The 20,632-nt window shown below is 43.2% G+C and overlaps 1 protein-coding gene across 2 annotated transcripts in view; it reads left to right on the top strand.

Moving 5' to 3' along the window:
• Positions 1 to 18,560, top strand: part of GSK3B (glycogen synthase kinase 3 beta) — a 140,263-nt gene extending 121,703 nt beyond the window's left edge. For both annotated transcript variants that reach the window (XM_055002319.1, XM_055002320.1), the window contains one exon: positions 17,521 to 18,560. In XM_055002319.1, coding sequence (XP_054858294.1) covers positions 17,521 to 17,588 — 68 coding nt within the window. In that variant the 3' untranslated portion in view covers positions 17,589 to 18,560. The remainder of the gene's footprint in view (positions 1 to 17,520) is intronic.
• The last annotated feature ends 2,072 nt before the right edge of the window (positions 18,561 to 20,632 follow it).

Below are 20,632 nucleotides of genomic sequence, written 5' to 3'. Positions count from 1 at the left end.
CGTGTTTGAGAAGGGCCCACCCTTCACTCGCTCCTTTCCCTTCCAGCACACTCCCCCACGGAATGACTCTCATCAAGCCTCTGAGTTCATCGAAGTTGGCCCTACGAAAATCTAACCTACGAGTCTGGCTACGAACTTCCTTGGCCCCCCCACAGCAACTGGAATTCAAGGAGGACATGGTCACTTCCCCCTAAGGTCCCCACCACCTTCATCTCATCTACCAATTCTTCCCTGTTGGTTAATATTAAGTCTAGTATGGCCAAGCACCTTGTAGCTTCCTCCACCTTTTGAAAAAGGAAGTTATTGGCCAGACAGGTCAGGAAATTGCGTGATTCATGACGCTTTGCTGAGCCTGTCTCCCAGCACACATCAGGGAAGTTGAAGTCACCCATAATTACAAGGTTCTGGTGTCTGGATACTCTACCAATCTGTTCAAAGAGGGCAGCATCCGTTTCTTCTCGCTGGTCAGGTGGTCTGTAGCAGACTCCAACAATAATACCCTTTGTCCTTCCTCCCCTTATTTCTACCCATATGCTTTCCACTGGGCTTTCTGCCCCATTCTCCATAACTTCTTGACAATCAAGCCCTCTCCTCACATACAACGCCACTCCACCTCCTCTTCTACCCTTCCGGTTTTTCTTGAACAACTCATACCCATCCACTAGCACATTCCAGTCATGGGAATCATCCCACCAAGTCTCAGTAATTCCTATTATATTGTCACCCTCTGTTTGCAATAGAAGCTCAAGCTCTTCTTTCTTATTACCCATACTTTAGGCATTGGTATATAGACACTTGTAGCCTTGTACCTTTGTTTGACCTTTCCTACCCAGGTGGGTCCCCGCTGTTTTCACTTCGTCATTGAAATCCCCATGTCTACTTCTTCAGATACTTTTTCAGATAGTTATTAGCAGGGCTTTTGGGGAGCGGTACACAAGAGTACTGTGTACTGGGATGTTTTGGGATGCTTTCCCAAGACCTGAGAGGGGAATTGGTGGAAATCAGTGCAATTGTATATATGAGTACCAGCACTTTTAAAAAAACAAAAACAAAAAAATCACCAACGATTAGTTAGTATCTACATTTGGTGGTTGCCAGACTCAGTGGGTCAGCTTTCTCATGTGTCACATCTCAGTATGCCACACAAATCCCTTTAAAACTAGGCTTTAGTCTGAAGGCAGATTCCCCCCTAGCCTGGTCACCTGTCAGAGCTATGCTAAAACCCCACAAAGAACAATTTCCTATTATCTCAAGCTGATTTTTCTCATATCTATATTTTCCTATCCTCATATCAATTTTCTGTGATCATTTTCATTTGTCTTTAGCTTTCTCAGCTGACAGTTGTATTTTATATTCAGTCTGTTATAGTTTCTTTAATTTCAGAGGTCAAAACAAATATTCCTCAGTCCCTCTAATTGTGGATTCTATATGAATCATAAACCCTGATTCACAATGGGAACCAGAATGATTCATTAATAGAGGAAATAATTCTAGGTTCTCTTTATTTTTGCCCCCCACCCCCAGCTTCAGTTCATTTTGTAACTACTTGTCAGTGTAACAAACTAAAATTAATTTATAAAACAACCCAAAATTAAATCACATGCACAGCATCTCTGCTATCATCCAGTAAGCACACGGATTGCCCCCACATTTACTGTGCAGAGAAGGCGCCAGTCAGTACACAGCAACAACCAAACAACACCGCTTCCACGAGCATATGATGACCAGTTCACAAGCCTGTGCATCTCGCCAGGCCATTGCAAGTAAACGCGTTCCTTGATGAAAGGATGAGGGTCTGCTGCTTGGAAACAGTATCTCCGCACAGGCAGCATCAACAGCACTGCATACAATGTGGTTGTATTGCTCAGTGATTTGTAGAGGAGGAGAAAGATCTTGTGCCCAAGGAAAACAAGCTAGAACTGGAGGCAGCTGAGTTGCAAAAGGTGATGCAGAAAGAGAGATGGGATAGAAATCTCATCCCAGAAAGACACAGATGAGGCAAAGTCCATTTTAGGGACTCTGCTGTTAATTATAATTTTAGGTGGAATAATGAAGAGAGACAGCAGAACTACAGTTTTAGCTGCCTGACCTAAAGAAATACTGTAATCACACTGCTGCAGAAACAAGCAGAAGAAAAGGCTTGCTGTGGGCCCATCCTTTTCCACCCTGTCTTGGCAAGGCCCTGTGTTGATTTATGCTGAGACACCAGGCTTGGGGGATTTATGCAAGGCGTGCTGGGAGGCACCATGCTATTTAACATTTGTATGAGACTGCAGGTGGAGGTCCTCCAGGAATGTGGGGTGAGATGTCTTCCATCCACTGATGCATCTCACTTCTGCTTTTCCTTTTCATCTGGTCCATGTGTGGCAGTGGATGGTCTGATGCAGGACCGTGGAACCAGTAGGGAAGCCAGTGAAGTGGAACTGAATATATTTATAAAATACAATGACAGGAATTTAAACGTAAAGCAGGAAGGAGGGGTGTGAACTGGTCATCATATGCTCTGTTGATAGAAGGCTGATGGGGGGGGACCAGAGGAGGCTCAGCCTGTTCTGGGGAGGGCTGTATCGCAGCTGGAAGATCAGGTTTGATCCTTGGGTGTGCTTTTCAGTGCATAGTGGATGCCCTGGTGGCCCATGGTACCTTTCGCTGACTTGTCTGTGGCCCTTCCTGTAAAGTTTGTTTATTATTTGTATACACAAAATTTATATCCCACATTTCTGCCTAATCAGAGCTATTGAGGCACCTACAGAACATTATAAAAATACATACAGTTAAAACCAAATCTAAAATACATTTATAAAACACAATGACAGCAATTAAAACATGAGGCAGGAAGAAGGGGTGTGACCTCCTTTCACCCTGCCACACATCTTAAACCTCCCTTCATGTGTTTGGGGCTTCCCAGGCAGTTAAGATCAGTCACAACATGCCACCTTCCTAACCTCTATCAGGTAGAAAGCCCTAGCCTAAATCCACACATGGTCCTCTCTTTCCTCTTCCCAGAGGCTCCACCAAACAGGCAGCCAGTTCCCTATATTCACCACCCCTCACCCAGCTACGACCCAGGGCTATCAGGGGAAAAGGAATTTACTTCCCATATATGCTGTCACCGTTTAACTAATTAAACACATTGGCTGTAACCAGAGTGCTTGATGTTTGTGTATGTTGTTTTCCCTCTGCCAATAATTTCCAGTCAGCCAAGGTTAAACAGGACAAAACTTGTATTTACAAGATGTACAACAATGAATGGAGTAATTCAAAACAAGTGTTTACACTGTTCTTTAAATATGACTTACAACCCCACTCTCTCAAAATCAGTGGATGATTACTGGTGTCATCAGCCAGCTTTCTCTGCTGCTATCCTCTCAGCCAGTAAAACCTTCTTCCTCACTAACTGCCTTAACTGATTCCAACTGTCACCAGCCCCAGCATTCCACCAACTCTCATTGCCTGTTCCCCAAAAGATGCAGACCTGGAACTAGTCCTGTCTGTCTCACAGCCATCCTCCAAGATATTGTCAAGGCAGAGGCCTATTTTTAAGTCTCTGCCAGTAGCAGTTCTGTACCTTCTCGTTGAGAACCAGGCACTTAAGATTTTTTTTATTTTGATTTTTGTTTAAATGACTTTCAGAGATGCCTTTTTGTACATTTCACAGATAAATGCCTACTATAACATTTTCATGCTCTTATTCTTTACTACAAACATTACAACTTTTAGGTTTCCTGCAAAAGAATCACATTAAACACGTTAATCACTATAACAGGCTTATGCATATTTACAAAATTCTTGTCCTCCATCCTTTCTGGACAAGATATCTGCAGCTATACTTTTCAGGTTAGCCCAGGTCAAAGTTACAGACCTGGAGCACAAGACTCCAGTGCAGAGGTTTGTTGTGGCTCCCTTTGGTAAGCGCAACCACACCAGATGGTAAAGGATCAATATGTAGGATAGATACCTCCTCTGCAGTTATGCCTTCCATTAATTAACGTCTATATCATAATCAAGCTCCCCACCATAATCATACATGGTTTTCTAGAAATTAATTTTCCACCCACATAGATACCATTTACTCTGCATGGAAGGACAGAATTTTTTTATTTTATTTATTTTATCTATATTTACTTTAGGCTTTTATTCCACCCTTCCCGCAAGCAGACTCAGGGCGAATTACAACAGTTTAAAATACATCATATAATTTATACACTATAAAACAGTAAAAACATTTTAAAATTTCAGAAAACAGCACATCACACAAGACAGTACAATAACTAGATGGCTGTAGTCAACATGTGCTAATTCTAAAAGCTGGATGGTGGACAGCCCTGATAGGGAGGGTTCAGATCTTTTCCTTCTCCTCTTTCCAGGTTTGTGGAGGCCTAGCCCAGCCTCAACCATATGCCTGGAAGAACATCTCTGTCTTGCAGCCTGGTGAAAAGATAAGTCCTGCTGGGCCTGGTCTCAATAGACAGACAGTTCCACCATGTTGGAGCCAGGACCAAAAAGGCCCTGGCTCTGGTTGAGGTCAGGTGAGCCTCCCTGGGGCCAGGAACCACCAATAGTGGTTTCTCTCCTGATCAAAGCATCCTCTGGGGCACATATGGGCAGAGGTGGTCCTGCAGATACGCTGTTCCCGGTCCACATAGGGCCTAATAGGTTAGTACCAAAACCTTGAATCTGATTCGGTACTCTACTGGCAGCCAGTGCAGCTGGCGCAGTGTAGGTGTTATATGTGTTCCACTTGACACTCCCACAATAACATGCACCACTGCATTTTGAACCAGCTGCAATCTCCAGATCAGAGCAAGTTACGGTAATCGAGCCTAGAGGTGTCTGTTGCCTGGATCACTGCAGTTAAGTCACGGATGGAGAGGGAGGGGACAAGCTGCCTGGTCCATCGTAGGTGAAAAAAGAGGACCTGGCAACTGCTGCTACCTGCGCCTCCATTTTCAGAGAGGCATCCAGGATCACCCTCAGGCTCCTAATCCTTGGAACTGGCACAAATAGCGCCCCATCGAAGGTCGGGAGCCAGAGTCCCGAATCTACACACCCGCAGCTCAAGTGCAGGACCTCCATCTTTGTAGGATTCAATTTCACTGGACTCTGTTTTGGTCAACCAGTCACGGCTTTAAAAGCATGCTCCAGGACATCTGGGGCCAAGTCAGGCCGGCCATCCATCAGCAGATACAAGTGGGTGTCAGCTGCATATTAGTGACACCCAAGTCTGAAACTTCGCACCAACTGAGCAAGGGGTTCTGCGCTGTGGTTGCCCTGGGATTGGTATAAAAGGATCTTTTTCCTGGAACACTCCGTGTTGCTTACTGGTGTCTCACCATTGCTCTTGGATCTTCGAGGTTGGGTGCTAGTCCTCTCCAGCCATCTAAATAGTAGTCTGTAGCTTGGTTTGTGGATTCTCTTTATCTTTACAAAGGAGTTCATCTTTTTCTTGCTCTGGTGTCAAATGAAGAATCTTCTTCTCATCTTTCAGTCTTTCCTGGTTCTCATAAACGCTCAGACTTTCTATTGCTTTCTTTGCAGAGATTGGCCCCTTCTCCATGTTCACAGGAGGAAATTGCAATGTAGTCTTACCTCCTCCTTTATGCTGCATAGGAAGATTTACTGTGGCATTAGGTAACATTTCTCTAGCATTTTCTTGAAGTGTGCTAAAGAGTGCTCCGCTGCTATCTAGTGTCTTGTAGGCCCCCTTGTTATCTGGCAGTAGTGCTGCTTTGTTAGAGCTTCTGAATTTTATTATTATTATTTTTGCATTTATGGGTTTGAAATGTTCACATTCAAGATTTACTTTGACCCTTTCCTCTTCTTCTTACCTAATTAGTTCACAGTCAACAGTTAGGCTATTCTGAGGTACTTTATTATTGAATTTTAGTTGTTGCTGAACAGATGTAATGATGCTAAGGACTGAAGGGAAATTTACTCAAGAATCAATGTGAGATGCTGATAGTTTTGCTGTCTTCTGTTTAATTTTTGGCCAATAGCAATTTTGGGTCCACCCTACATTTTCTCTATACTATTAATCGCTTAAGTGGTTCAACATAACTTGTTTCCTTTTCTCAACAGACTCTTTGTATGATCTGACCAGTTTGCAAATAGATCTCACTGATTTCTTCAGGTGACCAATTGGAAGAATTCGTGTTATCTGTGTCCCTTAAGGGTTCTAATGTGTTATCCTATTGGTTTGCTGCAATGCACTCAGTGGGTCCTTGTTCTTCCATTGGAATCACACTGGTCTCGTCCAACCAATCCCATTCTTTAACTACTTCCATAGAGCTTTCATTATTTTGTGAGGTTTTTTGGCTGCCCACCCCTTGTTCTTAGTAAGATGCACCTTGATTCATTTTCATTTGTGTGTAAGGGTTGACCTTTTTCCACATGCTTGACTAGGTCATTACCCGCGATCTCGGGAATAGCATTCTCATCCAGTACACCTACTTACCAAAGTCCTTGACGGTCTTTGTACTGAATATTGATTTCAGCTACAGGCACTGCGAAAGGAGGACCTCACAACCCTTTAATTATTGTGGGTTTCCCCTCCACTAGTTTTTCTGACTTCACCAAGTAGAGTTTAATGACTCTCACTTCAGATCCTAACACCTGGAATCCATCCACCATCTTAGATACTGTTAGACACACTCTGGCATACCTTCAATTTAAAATAGCAGTAGGTCTCTCTCATGTCTGACTCTTCACAGGAGCCTCTGAACATTCAAAATCCTCTGTGGCGGTTGGTGTTAACTGTTGAGGTGCAGACTGTATTTGTGTTACATTCTCTTGCTTTGGTTTTACAGGAGCTGTTTGCTTATTCATTTTGGTGCAGTCATAATGCAGGCGCCTTGTTTCACCACATTGATAACATCTTTTCCATGTGTTTCTCTGGCTCTTTTATCACCACTCCCTGTATGATTTTTATCAAGCAGGTGAGGTTCTTTGTGTAATTCTCCCCTTTCCAGCTATCCCAGAAAAATCCAAGATCCATGAACTCCAATCTGGTTCGGCAACATTAAAGAATCACAGATTTATTCAGCCATTATTCCCTATGGAGAAAACTATCGGGGGGTATCCAAGGGGCTGGGAGGATGTCATTTTTCAAGCAAACTCTACCAAATTTGCAGGGAACTTACTTCTGTCTATCCTGTAAAGACCCTCCCTAATTTCAGGAAGATTGGGCCTGGAGTCCAGATTTATGGGCCCCTGAGCAAGGTGCCCCCAGCCACTCTCCATTGTTTTTTATGGTGGGAAAGTTTCTGAGTTGGCTGCTGGACAGAAACACATGGTGGCAAGGCTGCCACTGGCCAGAGGCACACTCCCCCAAACACGAGCTCAACCCAGAGGAAGCCCATCAGGACCCTACTGAAGCGAGGGAATGGAATCTCCCCAGAACAAAAGTGACGCAAGGAGAACATCATCACGCCAGAGAATCAAGTCAATTCAATCAAAGCCAAACTGAAGCAAGGGATACTTAGCCCAACAGAACCAGTGTCACTCGCATAAGTCAGGCAGAGCCAGGGCCAGTGGGGGAACTCCAAGCAGGTATCCAGCCACTCAGTACTGCAGCACAACCACCAACCACCCGACAACGGCCAACAAGCATAACTCATAAGTAACTCAGTGTAAGATGGATCCCTCTCGGCCTCAGAATGAAAGTGAGAGGGAAGGCTAATTTTGGGGAACCTAAATCCTTCTCTCTGCAGTCTGCTCTGCAGCCTACACTGCCACTCTCACTGGCTCAGAAAAGCCTCGAAGCGTAGCTGAAGGCTGCAGCAGCCCTCTCGTCACTGACCATCCTGTTCCCTCCCACCCCTGCAAGTTAACTTTTCACACAAGAACAACACAACAGCATTCCCTCAAGGTTCATTTTGGATGTTTCAGTGGGTTTCTGCTGGTTTGTGACACTCGCGGGTGTGCGTGTGTGTGTGTATGTCAAATTCTATACTTTCCCTAACATCTCTCTGAATCTTCCTGTTCCAGTGGCAAGAGGACAACATTTCTGGTACTGCTTGTCTTATTTTTCTTATTTTTTGCACAAATTTATGCCAAGATCCAAGAGTGGCTGGGCTGGTGTTTTGGGGATGGGAGTTTCAAACGGTAGTTCACATTTCATGATCTGCCGGCTGGATCAACTGTCCCTCCTGCTGGGCAATCAAAGAGTGACAAGTTGACCTTCAGGAAGACCAACTGCTCAGCTCTCCAGGTAGAGGGGCCATGTGGCATCAGTCTCTCTCTGGCCCTGAAGAAGCTGAGACTGCTTGTCAAGAGATTATGGAGGTCTTTCCCCTTTACTGACCTGAGCCCTACAGTGGTGGCACTGTACATAGCAGGAGTCCGCTGGAAGTGCTCCCAGATATCAGAGGTGCTGCCCTGCAGCTGTGAGCATCCCAGGAGCCACCGCCTGTGAGGCGCTCAGGGCATACACACCGTGTCTAGAGGGGTCAGAAAGAGATGAGTAAGGGTGAAGGGGTTGAGAGGTAGGGGCCACTTTCTCCATCTCTTCTTCTTCTTCCACCACCTTCTCCAGCCTTGCCCTGAAAGGCCTGCTGCTGTCCTCAGATGAAACTGCAGAAGGCTCCCTGGTGGTGGACCCCTCTGCCAGTTCTTCCAGCTCCCTGGGTGAGCTCGAGGCCTGGAAAACTCTCATCCACCAAGTGCACGCCAAAGAACATCTCATGCTGCTACTCCTCCCCACTGCTAGGTCTCAGCAGCTAGAAGAGAGGGAGCCTCAGCAGCAGGCCCCTGCCCAATGCCAGCTTCTGCCTCAGGGACCTGTAGGGGTGATGCTCCTGCAGCCACTTCAGCAAAGAGAGTTTTTGCAGCCCTCTTGCGGTCACAAGCCAAGTCAGAGGCTGGAGTGGTGGATGGCGGCTGTACAGGGGCAGGCCACCTCTGCACATGTGGTGGGAAAGCTGCAGTCTTTCCCCTCCCCTCTACCCTACTACCCTTGCCTTTCCTGCAGGGCCGAGCTGGACTCTCCTTTCACCCACTAACACTGTTCAGGAGTGAGCCTTCATGCTACACTGGCTAACACACATTGGCCTACAAAAATTCACAACCCTTCCTCAAAAGACCTTAAAAAGTTACTCTGAATAGTGCCTGCTCTGAAAGTGTGTTAACTGTTTTGGCTCAAGCATGGAAATTGAAAAATCTCTTTTTAAAAAGCCACATTTAGGCAGGTGCTATTAAAAATAATTATACTTGCAAGAATCCTGACCTGGATAGCCCAGGTGAGCCTGATCTCATCAGATCTCAGAAGCTAAGCAGGGGGTTGGCCTTGGTTAGTAATTGCATGGGAGACCTCCAGTGAAGACCAGGGTTACAGAGGTAGGCAAAGGCAAACCACCTCTGTTAGTCTCTTACCATGAAAACCCCACCAGGTGTTGCCATAAGTCAGTCATGATTTGAGGGCACTCTCCACCACCACACTAGCAAGAAGCTTGATTCCTGAAACTAGGAGGCTGTCATGTATGCCTGCCTGCAGTACATGCCATGTGGCTGTTATATGCAACCTATTGGACCTCTGACACTGTGCAGAGTTCTATTGGTCCTCTGACACTGTGCAGAGTTCTATTGGTCCTCTGACACTATGCAGAGTTCTATTGGTCCTCTGACACTATGCAGAGTTCTGAGTACCTTTCAATGCCTGTTATTTGGAAGTTCAGTGTGTTATCTCTGCTTTGAAGTTAAACACTTTCACTTCTGCAGCCAACGGCCTTGAGACCAGATAAAAGTTAAAAGTTACTTCTGCCAATAAAAGTTCAACCAAATACTTCAACCAAAGTTACTTCAACCAATACAAGTTACTTCAGCCAATTCACCCGTGTGCTTGCTGTGGAGAATTTGGGGATTTACTTTCCAAGGTCTGACAGAGGCTGCAGATCAGCATATCCACACTAGTTCTTTCCTGAAGCACCTGGTCTGGTTTGGCTTCACTAAACTAAACAAGCAAGGCAGCCTAGTTAGATTTTCTGCCACGGAGGGCTATTTATTTATTTGACAAACATCTGAAGCTTTCTTAATTCCTACACAAGCCTCTTAAAGGAAAAACTGTTGGTCTCCGTGCGCTAAAAATTTAAGTTTTTTATTAACGAAACCTATACCTAACCCGTGTTAAGAACTTTTTGGAATGTTCTCCTATTTCTCTGAACAACAACCCAACAAGAGCATCCTAAAAGTCCACTAGTGGCAAAAACAATACTGACACATTAGCAAATGGGGTGCAGAACAACACACCTCTTAAGCACCCCCCACACACACACACACACACACCCAAACAGAACAGGAACTCTCAAGCAACTCTTTCCTTTAAATCAGACGGAGGAGCAAAAACCTGTTTCCCCCACAACCAACTTTTCTCAATTAAAGATTGCAAGAGCAGCAGCAAGGAACTCTCTGGCCTTTAAGTCGGGTTGCAGGCAACTGTAAGGGAAAAACCCTGGCCCCTTGCCCCACCTTACTCCCTTCAAAAAAACAGGGGGAAACCCAGCGAGCTTATACAATAAACTGGGTAGAAGGTAGGAAAGTCAGGGTCAGGTCCTCTTCTTCAGGTTGTCAGTGTATGTCAGGGCAGGGTCCAGGGGCAGCAGCCACACAATCCAAATGATCCAGGTGTATCCAAGGCAGAGAGCAGCAGGAGGCCAACGGTAGCACTCGGCACACGGTCTCTAACTCAGCCATGCAACTGCTTTAATCACCTTCCAGTCTCCTTTGCTGAATTCAAAAAAGGCTCTCTCCCCATCAGAGAACCCCCATTGGCCAGACAATGAATCTCTCTCTCACCATTGGCTGCTCACACTCCCCCCTCCCCCCTTTTGCCCGAGGAAAGGGGGAAAAACTGATCTGATCTGGGCAAGCTGGGTTTTGCCAAATCAGAACAAATCCAGATTTAAAACACAGTTCCCAGATCGCACACCCCTACTCATAATCATAATACTTTGTTATTCCCCAATTTACTGTAAACTTCACTTAGACCACCAGAGAGTTGAGATCTTTGTTATTCTCTGGTTGTGAGGGATGTTAAAATTGTGACAGTCTCTCTCAAAGTTCACAAAATAAGCTTCTAAATTACCTCCTTTTTGGAATTGGGAAATTCATTTTCTATTTACCCTCAGGTCTTCTTGAATTCTAAATCCCCCCACCACAATTGTCTTAGATTGAGGCTCTGCACTTCTGTTGCCGCCTCTTGCTCTAGTCTGATGCTTTCTCCATTCTAATTTTTTCAAATTCTTTATCTTGTTTGGTTTGTCCATTTGCCATTTTGCATTCCTCCATTTTTGTTGCCTTTTGTGTTCCTCCGTTTCTTCTTGGTTTTTGACTTTTTAAATTCTCCTTCCCTTTGTCTGACTTTTCTTTCTCTGTCTTTTTGTCTTTCTTCAGCTGCCAGTTGGGCTATTGCAAATTCTCTTTTTGCACTGCTTCTTTGGCTAATTTAAGTCATTCCCTGCTCCTTTGCTGTTCTAAACGATTTTGTTCCTTCTCAAGTTCACTGTTACTACTCATAATTGCTTCAGCATATTAGTGACAACTCTCTACACTTTCTGATTTACCTCAGGAGTGTCAAATTTCTTTTTATCTTTACCTCTTCTGTTTCATTTAAAGGCTCCAGGGTCCTTACTGCAGCTCCTCACTTTTTACTGTAATTTTTTTTACCTCAGGAGAGCAAATCCTTTTTATTAAATCCTTCCTCTCTCTTAATTCCTTCCGTGACTTTCTCCTCTGCACCTTCTTGCATTTATCTAACTTTTCCCCCAAAAGGGCTTTGGTCACACACTGGATTTCTTGACACTCACTCATTTACAAGGGTCCTCTATGTTACCCAGTCTTTTACTTCAAGAACACCTTTACTTGGAGATTTGTATCCCACCACTGCAACCACATTATATGACCCCCTTTCACATTGCCCGTCAGAGAGATCTGACCTAAATCCAGACTGGATCCTTTCCCCAGAAGTTCTACCAGACAGGCAGCCAGCTCCCTATATTCACCACCCCTTCCAGCTACTGCTGAAGACTATTGTGGGGAAAGGGAACTCAGAGTTTACAACAGTGAATTGAGTGATTCATAACTAGTATTTATGCTGTTATTTAAATATAAACTTATAACTCGGTTACAATATAACAGATGTCATAAGCGAGCTTTCTCTGTTGCTATCCTCTCAGCCACCAAAACCATCTCCCTCAGTAACTGCCTTAACAGATTCCAACTGTCACCAGCCCCAGCATTCCACCAGCTCTCATTGGCTGTTCCCCAGTAGAGGAGTGGCTGGAACTAGTCCTTACCATCACAAGGCTTATTGAGGAATGCCAAACAAAACAACAAAGTCTTCATCCTCTAGTGGAAGATAGCCATAGAAGGGGGACTCCTTCCCTGGGGAGGGAGTTCTATAATTTTGGGGCCTTGACCAAGAAGACACTCTTTTGTATTGCCACCTGCCTAACCTCAGAAGATGGGGGCACTTGAAGCAGGACCTCAGAAGATGACTGTAGCATTTAGGTAGGTTTGTATAGTGGTAGATAGTCTTTAAGGCATGTTCGTCCCAAACTACATAGGTCTTTAAAGGTCAACACTAGAACCTTAAGTTGTGCCTCAACCAAACAGAGTGCAGATGGGCCAAGACTTGAATAATATGGTCCCAAGGTCAACTGGTTCAAAATATGGCTGCCATATTTCCCTTATCCCATAGACCCAATTGCATTTTGCCAGTGTTGAAGGCATGGCAGTCCAGCTTTTCTACCAGTTTATTTCTGAGTTCAAAAACTTTGTTGCTGTTGCCTTATTTTCTTGTAGTTCTTAGTTAATCACAAACATATTGCTGAAGCCAGCAGACATTGTCATGCATGCCTGTGTGCCACCTCTGGCTTACTGCTTAGTTCAGACCTCCTCCAGGAGCTAAACATTGTGTCTCGCTAGTATTTCTTCTAGTAGCTGAGTTAAAACTATACGTATCTTTGATCGGCCAAAACAAAATAGTCATGCCAGAGATCAGATGATAAAAAATAGACTTCTGCATGGATGAAAAGTTTGTATGGTCACTAATAGCTGAGGAAGAAACCAGTGACTTCCAACATGGTTCTGACTTCTGGTGACCCTATGAATTAATGACCTCCAGAACATCCTATCATTAACAGCCTTGCTGAGATCTTGCAAACTGCAGGCCATGGGTTCCTTTATTGAGTCAGTACTGCCTTCCACATTTCCTAGCATTATAGTCTTTTCAAGTGAGTCTTGTCTTCTTGTGAAGTGAGCAAAGTACAATAGCCTCAGATTCACCATTTTAGCTTCTAGGGAGAATTCAGGCTTACTTAAATCTAGAACCCACTTGTTTGTCTTTTTGGCTGCCCAGAGTGTCTGTAAAACTCTCCTCAAGCACCACATTTCAAATTAATCAATTTTCTTCCTGCCAGCTTTCTTCATTGTTCAACTTTCACATCTATACATAGTAACAGGGAATGGCATAGCATGAATTATCTTGATCCTGGTCCCAGTGACACATGCTTATCCTTAAGGATCTTTTCTAGTTTCTTCATGTCTGCCTCCCAAGTCTCAGCCTCCTTCTGATTTCTTGGTTGCCGTCTCCATTTTGTTTTGTTTTGTTTTTGTTTTTTTATTAAATTTTTATTGGAATTAGAAATATTTTGTCATTTATAACAATCAAATTACTTTAATATTCCAGTTCTAACCCCCTCCCTTTCCCCCCCCGTTTGTTGACTTCCAACAGTTTTCCAACCCTTTGTCTATTCTTCCCCTACTCATTTCAACTTATTTTGTCAATTAAACATATACTTTCACACTCTTCTAAGCTAGTCTATTATAACACCGTCTCCATTTTGGTTGGTGAGTGCGTCAGGGAGCTGAAAATCTTTAACAATTCCATTTTCTTCATTATAAATCTTAAAATTGTATAATTCCTTGGTCGTCATTATTTTTGTATTCTTGATGTTCTCCTGTAATCCTGCTTTCGCAATTTTTAGTTATTTTATTTAATTTATTCATGTTATTTAAGGCCTGCCTTTCTCAGAGTGACTCAAGGCAGATTGCATAGTATAAATCAATATGAACTATGGCTAGAACATCCTATAAACAACTGTCAGTACACAGTAGTATAGTCTGCAGTGTTTTCTAAAGTATCTCTCTGAACCATTTCAATACAGTACAGCCCTCTCACCAAGGTAAAAAAGCCCTCTTGAATAATTCAGTTTCTCCTTTAACCTTCATCATTAGTCATTTCAGGCCTTCACTGTTTTCTGCCAGTAATGTGATGACATCTGCCTATCTCAAATTGTTCCTTCTTCTGGTTTTCATTCCACTTTCATCTAAATATAATCCATCTTTCCATATGATATATTCTGCATATAGGTTAAACAGATAGGGAGATAATATACACCCTTGTCTGAAATTTTTGCCAGTTGGAACCCATTCTGTTTCCGCATATTTCATCCTAACAGTAGCCTCTTGTCTAGAGTACAGTACAGAGATTAAACCTAAAGATGTGTGTCATTGTTTTGGCTGGTGTTCATCCTTTGCCTTTCTCCTGTTGAAATTGGGATTGTTCCTTCTTATACGCATAGCCTAGCACTCACCAAAATGTTTGATATTTCCCTTTTCCATATGTTCACAATACATCCTTCCCATTCTTAAAAACGCTGTTCGTACTTGAACTGACTTCCATGTAGACAAGGTGCAGCTGAAAATTTTTAATTTTCTTCTTTTAGTTACTGTTCTCTTAGGAGGAGTTAGACCATTCTCTCATTTATGTCATTGGTAATTTAATTTAATTGCAGTTAAAGTTGACCAGTGTCTTGATGTGAACATTCTGGCTGTACGTTGGAATCCTAAGTTGGAAATATCTTTACGAACAAACAAACAAACAAAAGATGGGGCAACTTCTACCTGGACTTGAATTACTCAAAACAGGCTGGCCTTCTAAGACTGGCCCATACACCATTGTGGTATAGCTCTTAGAGGGTTTGTCTAGGATCTGAAAAATGGCCTCATAATGGTGTTATGAAGGCTCATACCAGTTGCATGTGTTGAAAATCCCTCAATGTGATTTGGGATTTGGGTTATCATCACACCCTTAATAAAGTTTTAGATCACAAAATGAGTTAAATTGCTAGCTTCTCGTCAGGCTAGCACCCCCCCCTGCGCCCCTCTTCTTGTGATGGTCCAACCTGGAGTAAGAACAGAAAGAACAGAAGGACCATGAGTTGCCACTCTTGGCAATCATCAGACCACGTGTCCTCAGTGGTGCCTGTCACTTTAAACATCATCCTGGCATCTCTGCAAAAGAAGAAAAGAGCACCTTAATTGGGCTTAAAAAATAGATTAAATGAATTTGCACTGTGGCCGGAATATGTAATTATTGACTCTGTTTAAGATTATTATTGACTTATTACATCTATCATATTTATTGAATGTTCTTAGGAACATTGTTGAGTTAGTTATTGATATGAGTTTTGCAGAAAGATTGATGACTGTATGATCATTATGTATGCACTTGACACTTTATAAATTATACATGAGAGTTTCACTTTACGACACTGTAGGTAATTGATTGTTGTTGCTCCGGTTGGGTGGGCTGATGCCCTGTTCTAATTTAGGATCTGAGAAAACCGGTTTCTAATCCTTACCCTGCCACTGAAGCGATGTAAGTCACTTTGGGTCCCTGTTGGGGAGAATGCAGGGGCGGTGGAGTATAAACATGCAGAAAGGTACCGGCTGGATATTAGGGAAAACCTTTTCACGGTCAGAGTAGTTCAAAGGTGGAATCAGCTGCCTAGGGAGGTGGTGAACTCCCTCTCACTAGCAGTTTTCAAGAAGAGGCTGGATGAATATTCGTCAGGGATGCTTTAGGCTCATCCTGCATTGGGCAGGGGGTTGGGCTAGAAGGTCTCTGTATGGCCCCTTCCAACTCTGTGTTTCTGTGAAACACAATGAATGAATGAATGAATGAATGAATGAATGAATGAATGAATGAATGAATGAATGAATGAATGAATGAATGAATGAATGAAATAACTTTTTAGAATAAACTGACCAGGAGAAGCTTGTGCTTCTTCATGTAAAAGAGGCATTTTTAAAGAGTCAAAGATGATTTAGTTTATAGAAGGCTTGCTAAGCTGTGAGAGGTTTTTATTTTTCTCTCGGGGATGGGAGCGAGTTGGAGAGGCAAACTCCTCGTTAAGGTCTAGCAATGTGGGACCTGGATCAATGCAACAAATTTCCCACCTATCCCTGGTGGGCTGGAGATGCAGTGAGGGCCATTTTACAGCAGGACCTTCCCTCTCGCATGCATGCCCTTCCTGGGTTCATCCTTACATAACTGTTGCACATATCACTGGATTAAATTATGTGGGGAAATTCATGCACAAGGACGGTTGCGGAAACCTCCCCTCCACACACACACCCTTCCTTGGTCTGGCCATTTTTTTGGCCTCTGGATTTGTAGAATTGCATCATGTCACTTCTCAGCCCCTCCCCCCTTTTGGTTATGATCGAGAAGTTCCCCATAAATGAAATGTCTGTTCATAAATAAAATGTAATAATTAATTCAGGACAGGCTATGTGCATGCATGTGATGAAGAGAGCTGTGGCTCTCGAAAGCTTATGCTACAATAAAGTGGGTTAGTCTTAAAGGTGCTACTGGACTCTTTACTCTTTTGCAACTACAGACTAACACGGCTAACTCCTCTGGATCTTAATATGATGAAATGCCGTGAGTACAGCAGGCCATCCTTGTTTTGAATGCTGCTTTGTCTCCTCTCTCCACACTGCCTGTTCCCTGAGTGATGTCAGGAATACATGCTGCTGCCTGATATTGAATCAGACCATTGGTCCCTTAAGCTCAACATTGTCCACTCAGCAGCCGCTCTCCAGGATCTCAGGCTGTCACATCACCTGCTATCTGATCCTTTAAACTGGAGATGTCAGAGATTGAGCCTGGGACCTTCTGCATGCCAAGCAGATGTTCTGTTATGTATCCACCATCCCTCCCCAGTTGCCAGCTCTGTATTTGAAACAAGGGCAGAGAGTTTCTGCCGCTGCTGTTTATGTCACATGGACAGGTTTAGGGCTATGTATAAAGCCCATGCTCGGCATCAGATCTTGGTATTTCTCTCAGCAAGCCTGAACACGGATCAAGTCCAGCTGTTGTAGAACACCACAGGCGATGCAACACCAATTCCCTCCTCCACCACCCCTGTGCATGCTTGGATTCCTGCCCTCGTTTGGGGCAAATGAACATTTACCACTGCATCCCAACCAAAGAGAGACAGAAGAGGAAAGGAAAGAATGCAAGGGAGAGGAGCAAGGAGGAATGTGCAAATCCAACTCCTTGGCACATAAAGCCAAACTCCTTATTTGTGAATTGCTGGGTGCTTAGATACCAAGCAGATCTTTCCACAGGGGTTCAGGTTCCTAATTCCCATTTGGGTCAAGAAAGAGATGAGGAATCTTGTCCACCAAATTTGTCAGCATGTAACCTCTTCCTTTGCTCTCTTTTTGTGTTTGCAGATGCGAATGCAGGAGACCGAGTTCAGACCAATAACGTCGCTTCGGCATCTGCCTCCAACTCCACCTGAACTGGTCACAAGCAGCAACTTGTACAGAACAATCGCCAGTAACTTGAGTCTTGCTCAGCAAACACTGGTCACATTTGGAAAGAAAATTAAAAAGAGGAAAAAAAAAACCCTGTTCATTATAGTGTTCAATTTTTTATTATTGTTGTTCTTATTTAACCTTGTAAAATACCTATAAATACAAACCAGTTTCATTGTATCCTCATTCTCTGCGGGCTCTTTCGGGCAGGGGATAGGTAGAGTGGGAAGAGGAGAAGTGGAGCAATAGACCACGCCAATGTATCTTCCCATGACAATCTTTTAATTTCAACAATTGCTGTTTATCTGCGTCAGAATCAGGAATCGTGTTTCATGCCCCTCCCACAACAAAAAGAAGGAAAATTCTCCATCTGCTGAAGCTCCTTTTTAAAGCCTTGTGTTTTTAAGTGAAGTTTCAACTTTTGGTATAGTGCACAACTTGAATTTGGTCAGGAGCTTAGCAGGAATTGCTTAGCTTGAATTTTGTACACAGGAGACCTTAACTCTCATTGAATTTGGGTTGGAAGGAAGGAAAGAAGGGCAAGAGAGGTGCTAAAATATGCTGGATTGCCAAAGGGAACGGAGTGTGTGTGTGGTACTTCGTGAATAATGCTTGGAACTGTTAGGCGTAGACCTTGATCATAAATTCTGTTCTAGCATTGGGGAAATCCTGTAGCTATGTATGTTACATATATACACACAAACTATCAGCTTGAACTAATAGGCTTGTTCATCTAACCTACGATGTATGTTTGGACCTGGACATTCAAGGATATGTGAAGCACAAAAAAAAAGATGGCCAGTGACTTGTCTCCTTCAGCAGAGAGGTAGACATAATCCTCCCGGTGCAGGAAACGGCTTGAAAGCCACTGCCAGCATTAAAACACTTCTGCACCCCAATGTGTACCCCATTTCTGATTCTAAACTGGCTTCTTTACCCGAGAAGCAAATAGGAAAGAAAGAATGTGGTTATAATATATTTTATTATACATATGATTTTCATTGCAATTAGAACTTTCAAATTGCTGTGTTATTTTACAGGTAACTTTAAATACAAATTTTAGGATGGACTTTAACTTAATATTTTCCTTTCTAGCATTTATTTATTGATCTTTTGGCAATTGCTATTGTGATGTTTTCACAGTGAATATTAACAAGTAGACAAATCAGTTTACTTGACTCTGCTGACTTAAAGCTAATTGTGTGTGTATATATGCACATATACATATGCATATATATATATATATATTATAAATATATACATAGATACAGTGCTGCTTTTTATTTTTAATCTGTAACCGGTCTGACTGAAGCAGAAATGCATTTCTGGTGTCTTCATCCTGGGTTATTTTTGTCATGGCAAAGTCAGAGTCTGTTTTTGAAGTCAAAGCAATAGACCTCGGAAGGGCGTAGTGGAGTAGTGAGTAGGGTTGCCGTTGCTGCTGCAGTAACAGGCAGGCTCTCGGGGACCTGCTTCTTCTTCGTAGATTTGAAGGACATGCCCACTAGGCCTTACATTAATGCGAATGAACTTTAGTCCTCTGTTGCTGCTGGGACTCGTAGCTGATGGGTGAATCTTTTGAAATGTGATCAACTGTTACGACCAATGCACATATGCAAATGCCGCCCCTGGAGGGCAACAGGACTTCTGAACTAAGGACCTCCTCTTCTTGTCAAGGCCTGGACTTCGCTGTTGACAGGAGCGGAGTGAGCCCTGCTAACATCCAACCTTGTTAAAAGGGGCCTGCTAGGGAGGGAGGCGTTGGCTGCCTAAAAGTCAAGACAGGAGAGGATTGCTTCTCTCTGCTTCTCAAACCGCCTCAAAGGCTGTGTATATACGGAAGCTCCCTTTCTCCAGCGGCTCCGTATTTGATTACAGGAGAGCCGGTGGCAGAGGCGAGACCTGGCAGGGAGAAGGGTTCTCAGCATTGCAGGAACTGCGTGCACACGTGTCTTCCATGTTGAGTCTAAGGCTGTCACGATCAGAGCTTAGGAGATCTTTGAAGAGGCAAGACAGTGGCAGAGAGAAAGGGCCATTCTGCAGAAGCAGCGTTGGGCGCAGAAGAGTTGCTGCTTGTTTTAAGAAGTGGTGTCTTAGAATTTGCATTACCCTTTTTAGTTTAAAACTAGTAGGGGAGAAGAATTAAAAGCTTTAATTCTTTTAAACTTTTATTTTGTGTGTGTGTTTGTGTGTGCGCATGTGTGTAGACTGGGGATCCCGATGGTTTTATTTTCTTGAGGATCATGGCAGGACTGCAAACAGTTTTATACAAATTTAGATCCAGGTGTTTCAATACTATTTTTGTAAATAAACTGACAGAAGCTCCTCACCAAATTCAAGTTTGTACATTAGTTTTTTTTTTTAAAAAATGAGTTTTATTGCTTTATATGTAAATATGTGGACCCAGGAACTGTTGTTAATGAGCAAAAAGTTACCATTCAGGGCAGTTACTCTGTTTTAATAATCAGACAAAATGTAGACGAGCTTTTTAAAGCCATATAGTTCTAACTCTGTACAGTAGATAACCGGCCTGTATTATTGTAACAATAACTGTAGCGATGTATAGTATATCTATATAGTTTGGAGTGCCTTTGCTTCCATGATGTTTTGAATTTTATTTTCTTTGTTCATGTTTTTTGTAACAAATGTCTCTCACATTGAAATATCTTCACTTCCCTTCTTTCAGCAGTTCCAGGGTCAGTAGCATAATTAAAAGAAATGTCATCCACAACTAGTTTCATTTTGAACCATGGCTTTGTTGTAGGCGTTTAAAAGTCTGTCCTACCCTCTTCTCCCTCTCCCCCAGTAACAGTGACTGGTTTCATTTTGCGTTTGCTCTCTTGGCATTGAAGTGACAGGTTTACATTTTGCTTGTCTATTCCCAGCGCCTCAATTTTTGTTCACGTAGAGGCAGAATTGGATTTTGCAAAGAAGAGGCTGTAATGGAGGGGGGTAGAATAGACACATCCACTCCTCCCCTGCATTCTGCAGAGATAAAAATCTTGCCCAGGGATTAATCTGTGGTGTT

This window comes from Eublepharis macularius, chromosome 18 (genome assembly GCF_028583425.1).
Source record: "Eublepharis macularius isolate TG4126 chromosome 18, MPM_Emac_v1.0, whole genome shotgun sequence".
Taxonomy (NCBI): domain Eukaryota; kingdom Metazoa; phylum Chordata; class Lepidosauria; order Squamata; family Eublepharidae; genus Eublepharis; species Eublepharis macularius.
The sequence above is the reverse complement of the archived record's forward strand: the minus strand, read 5'-3'. Positions and strand labels throughout refer to the sequence as shown.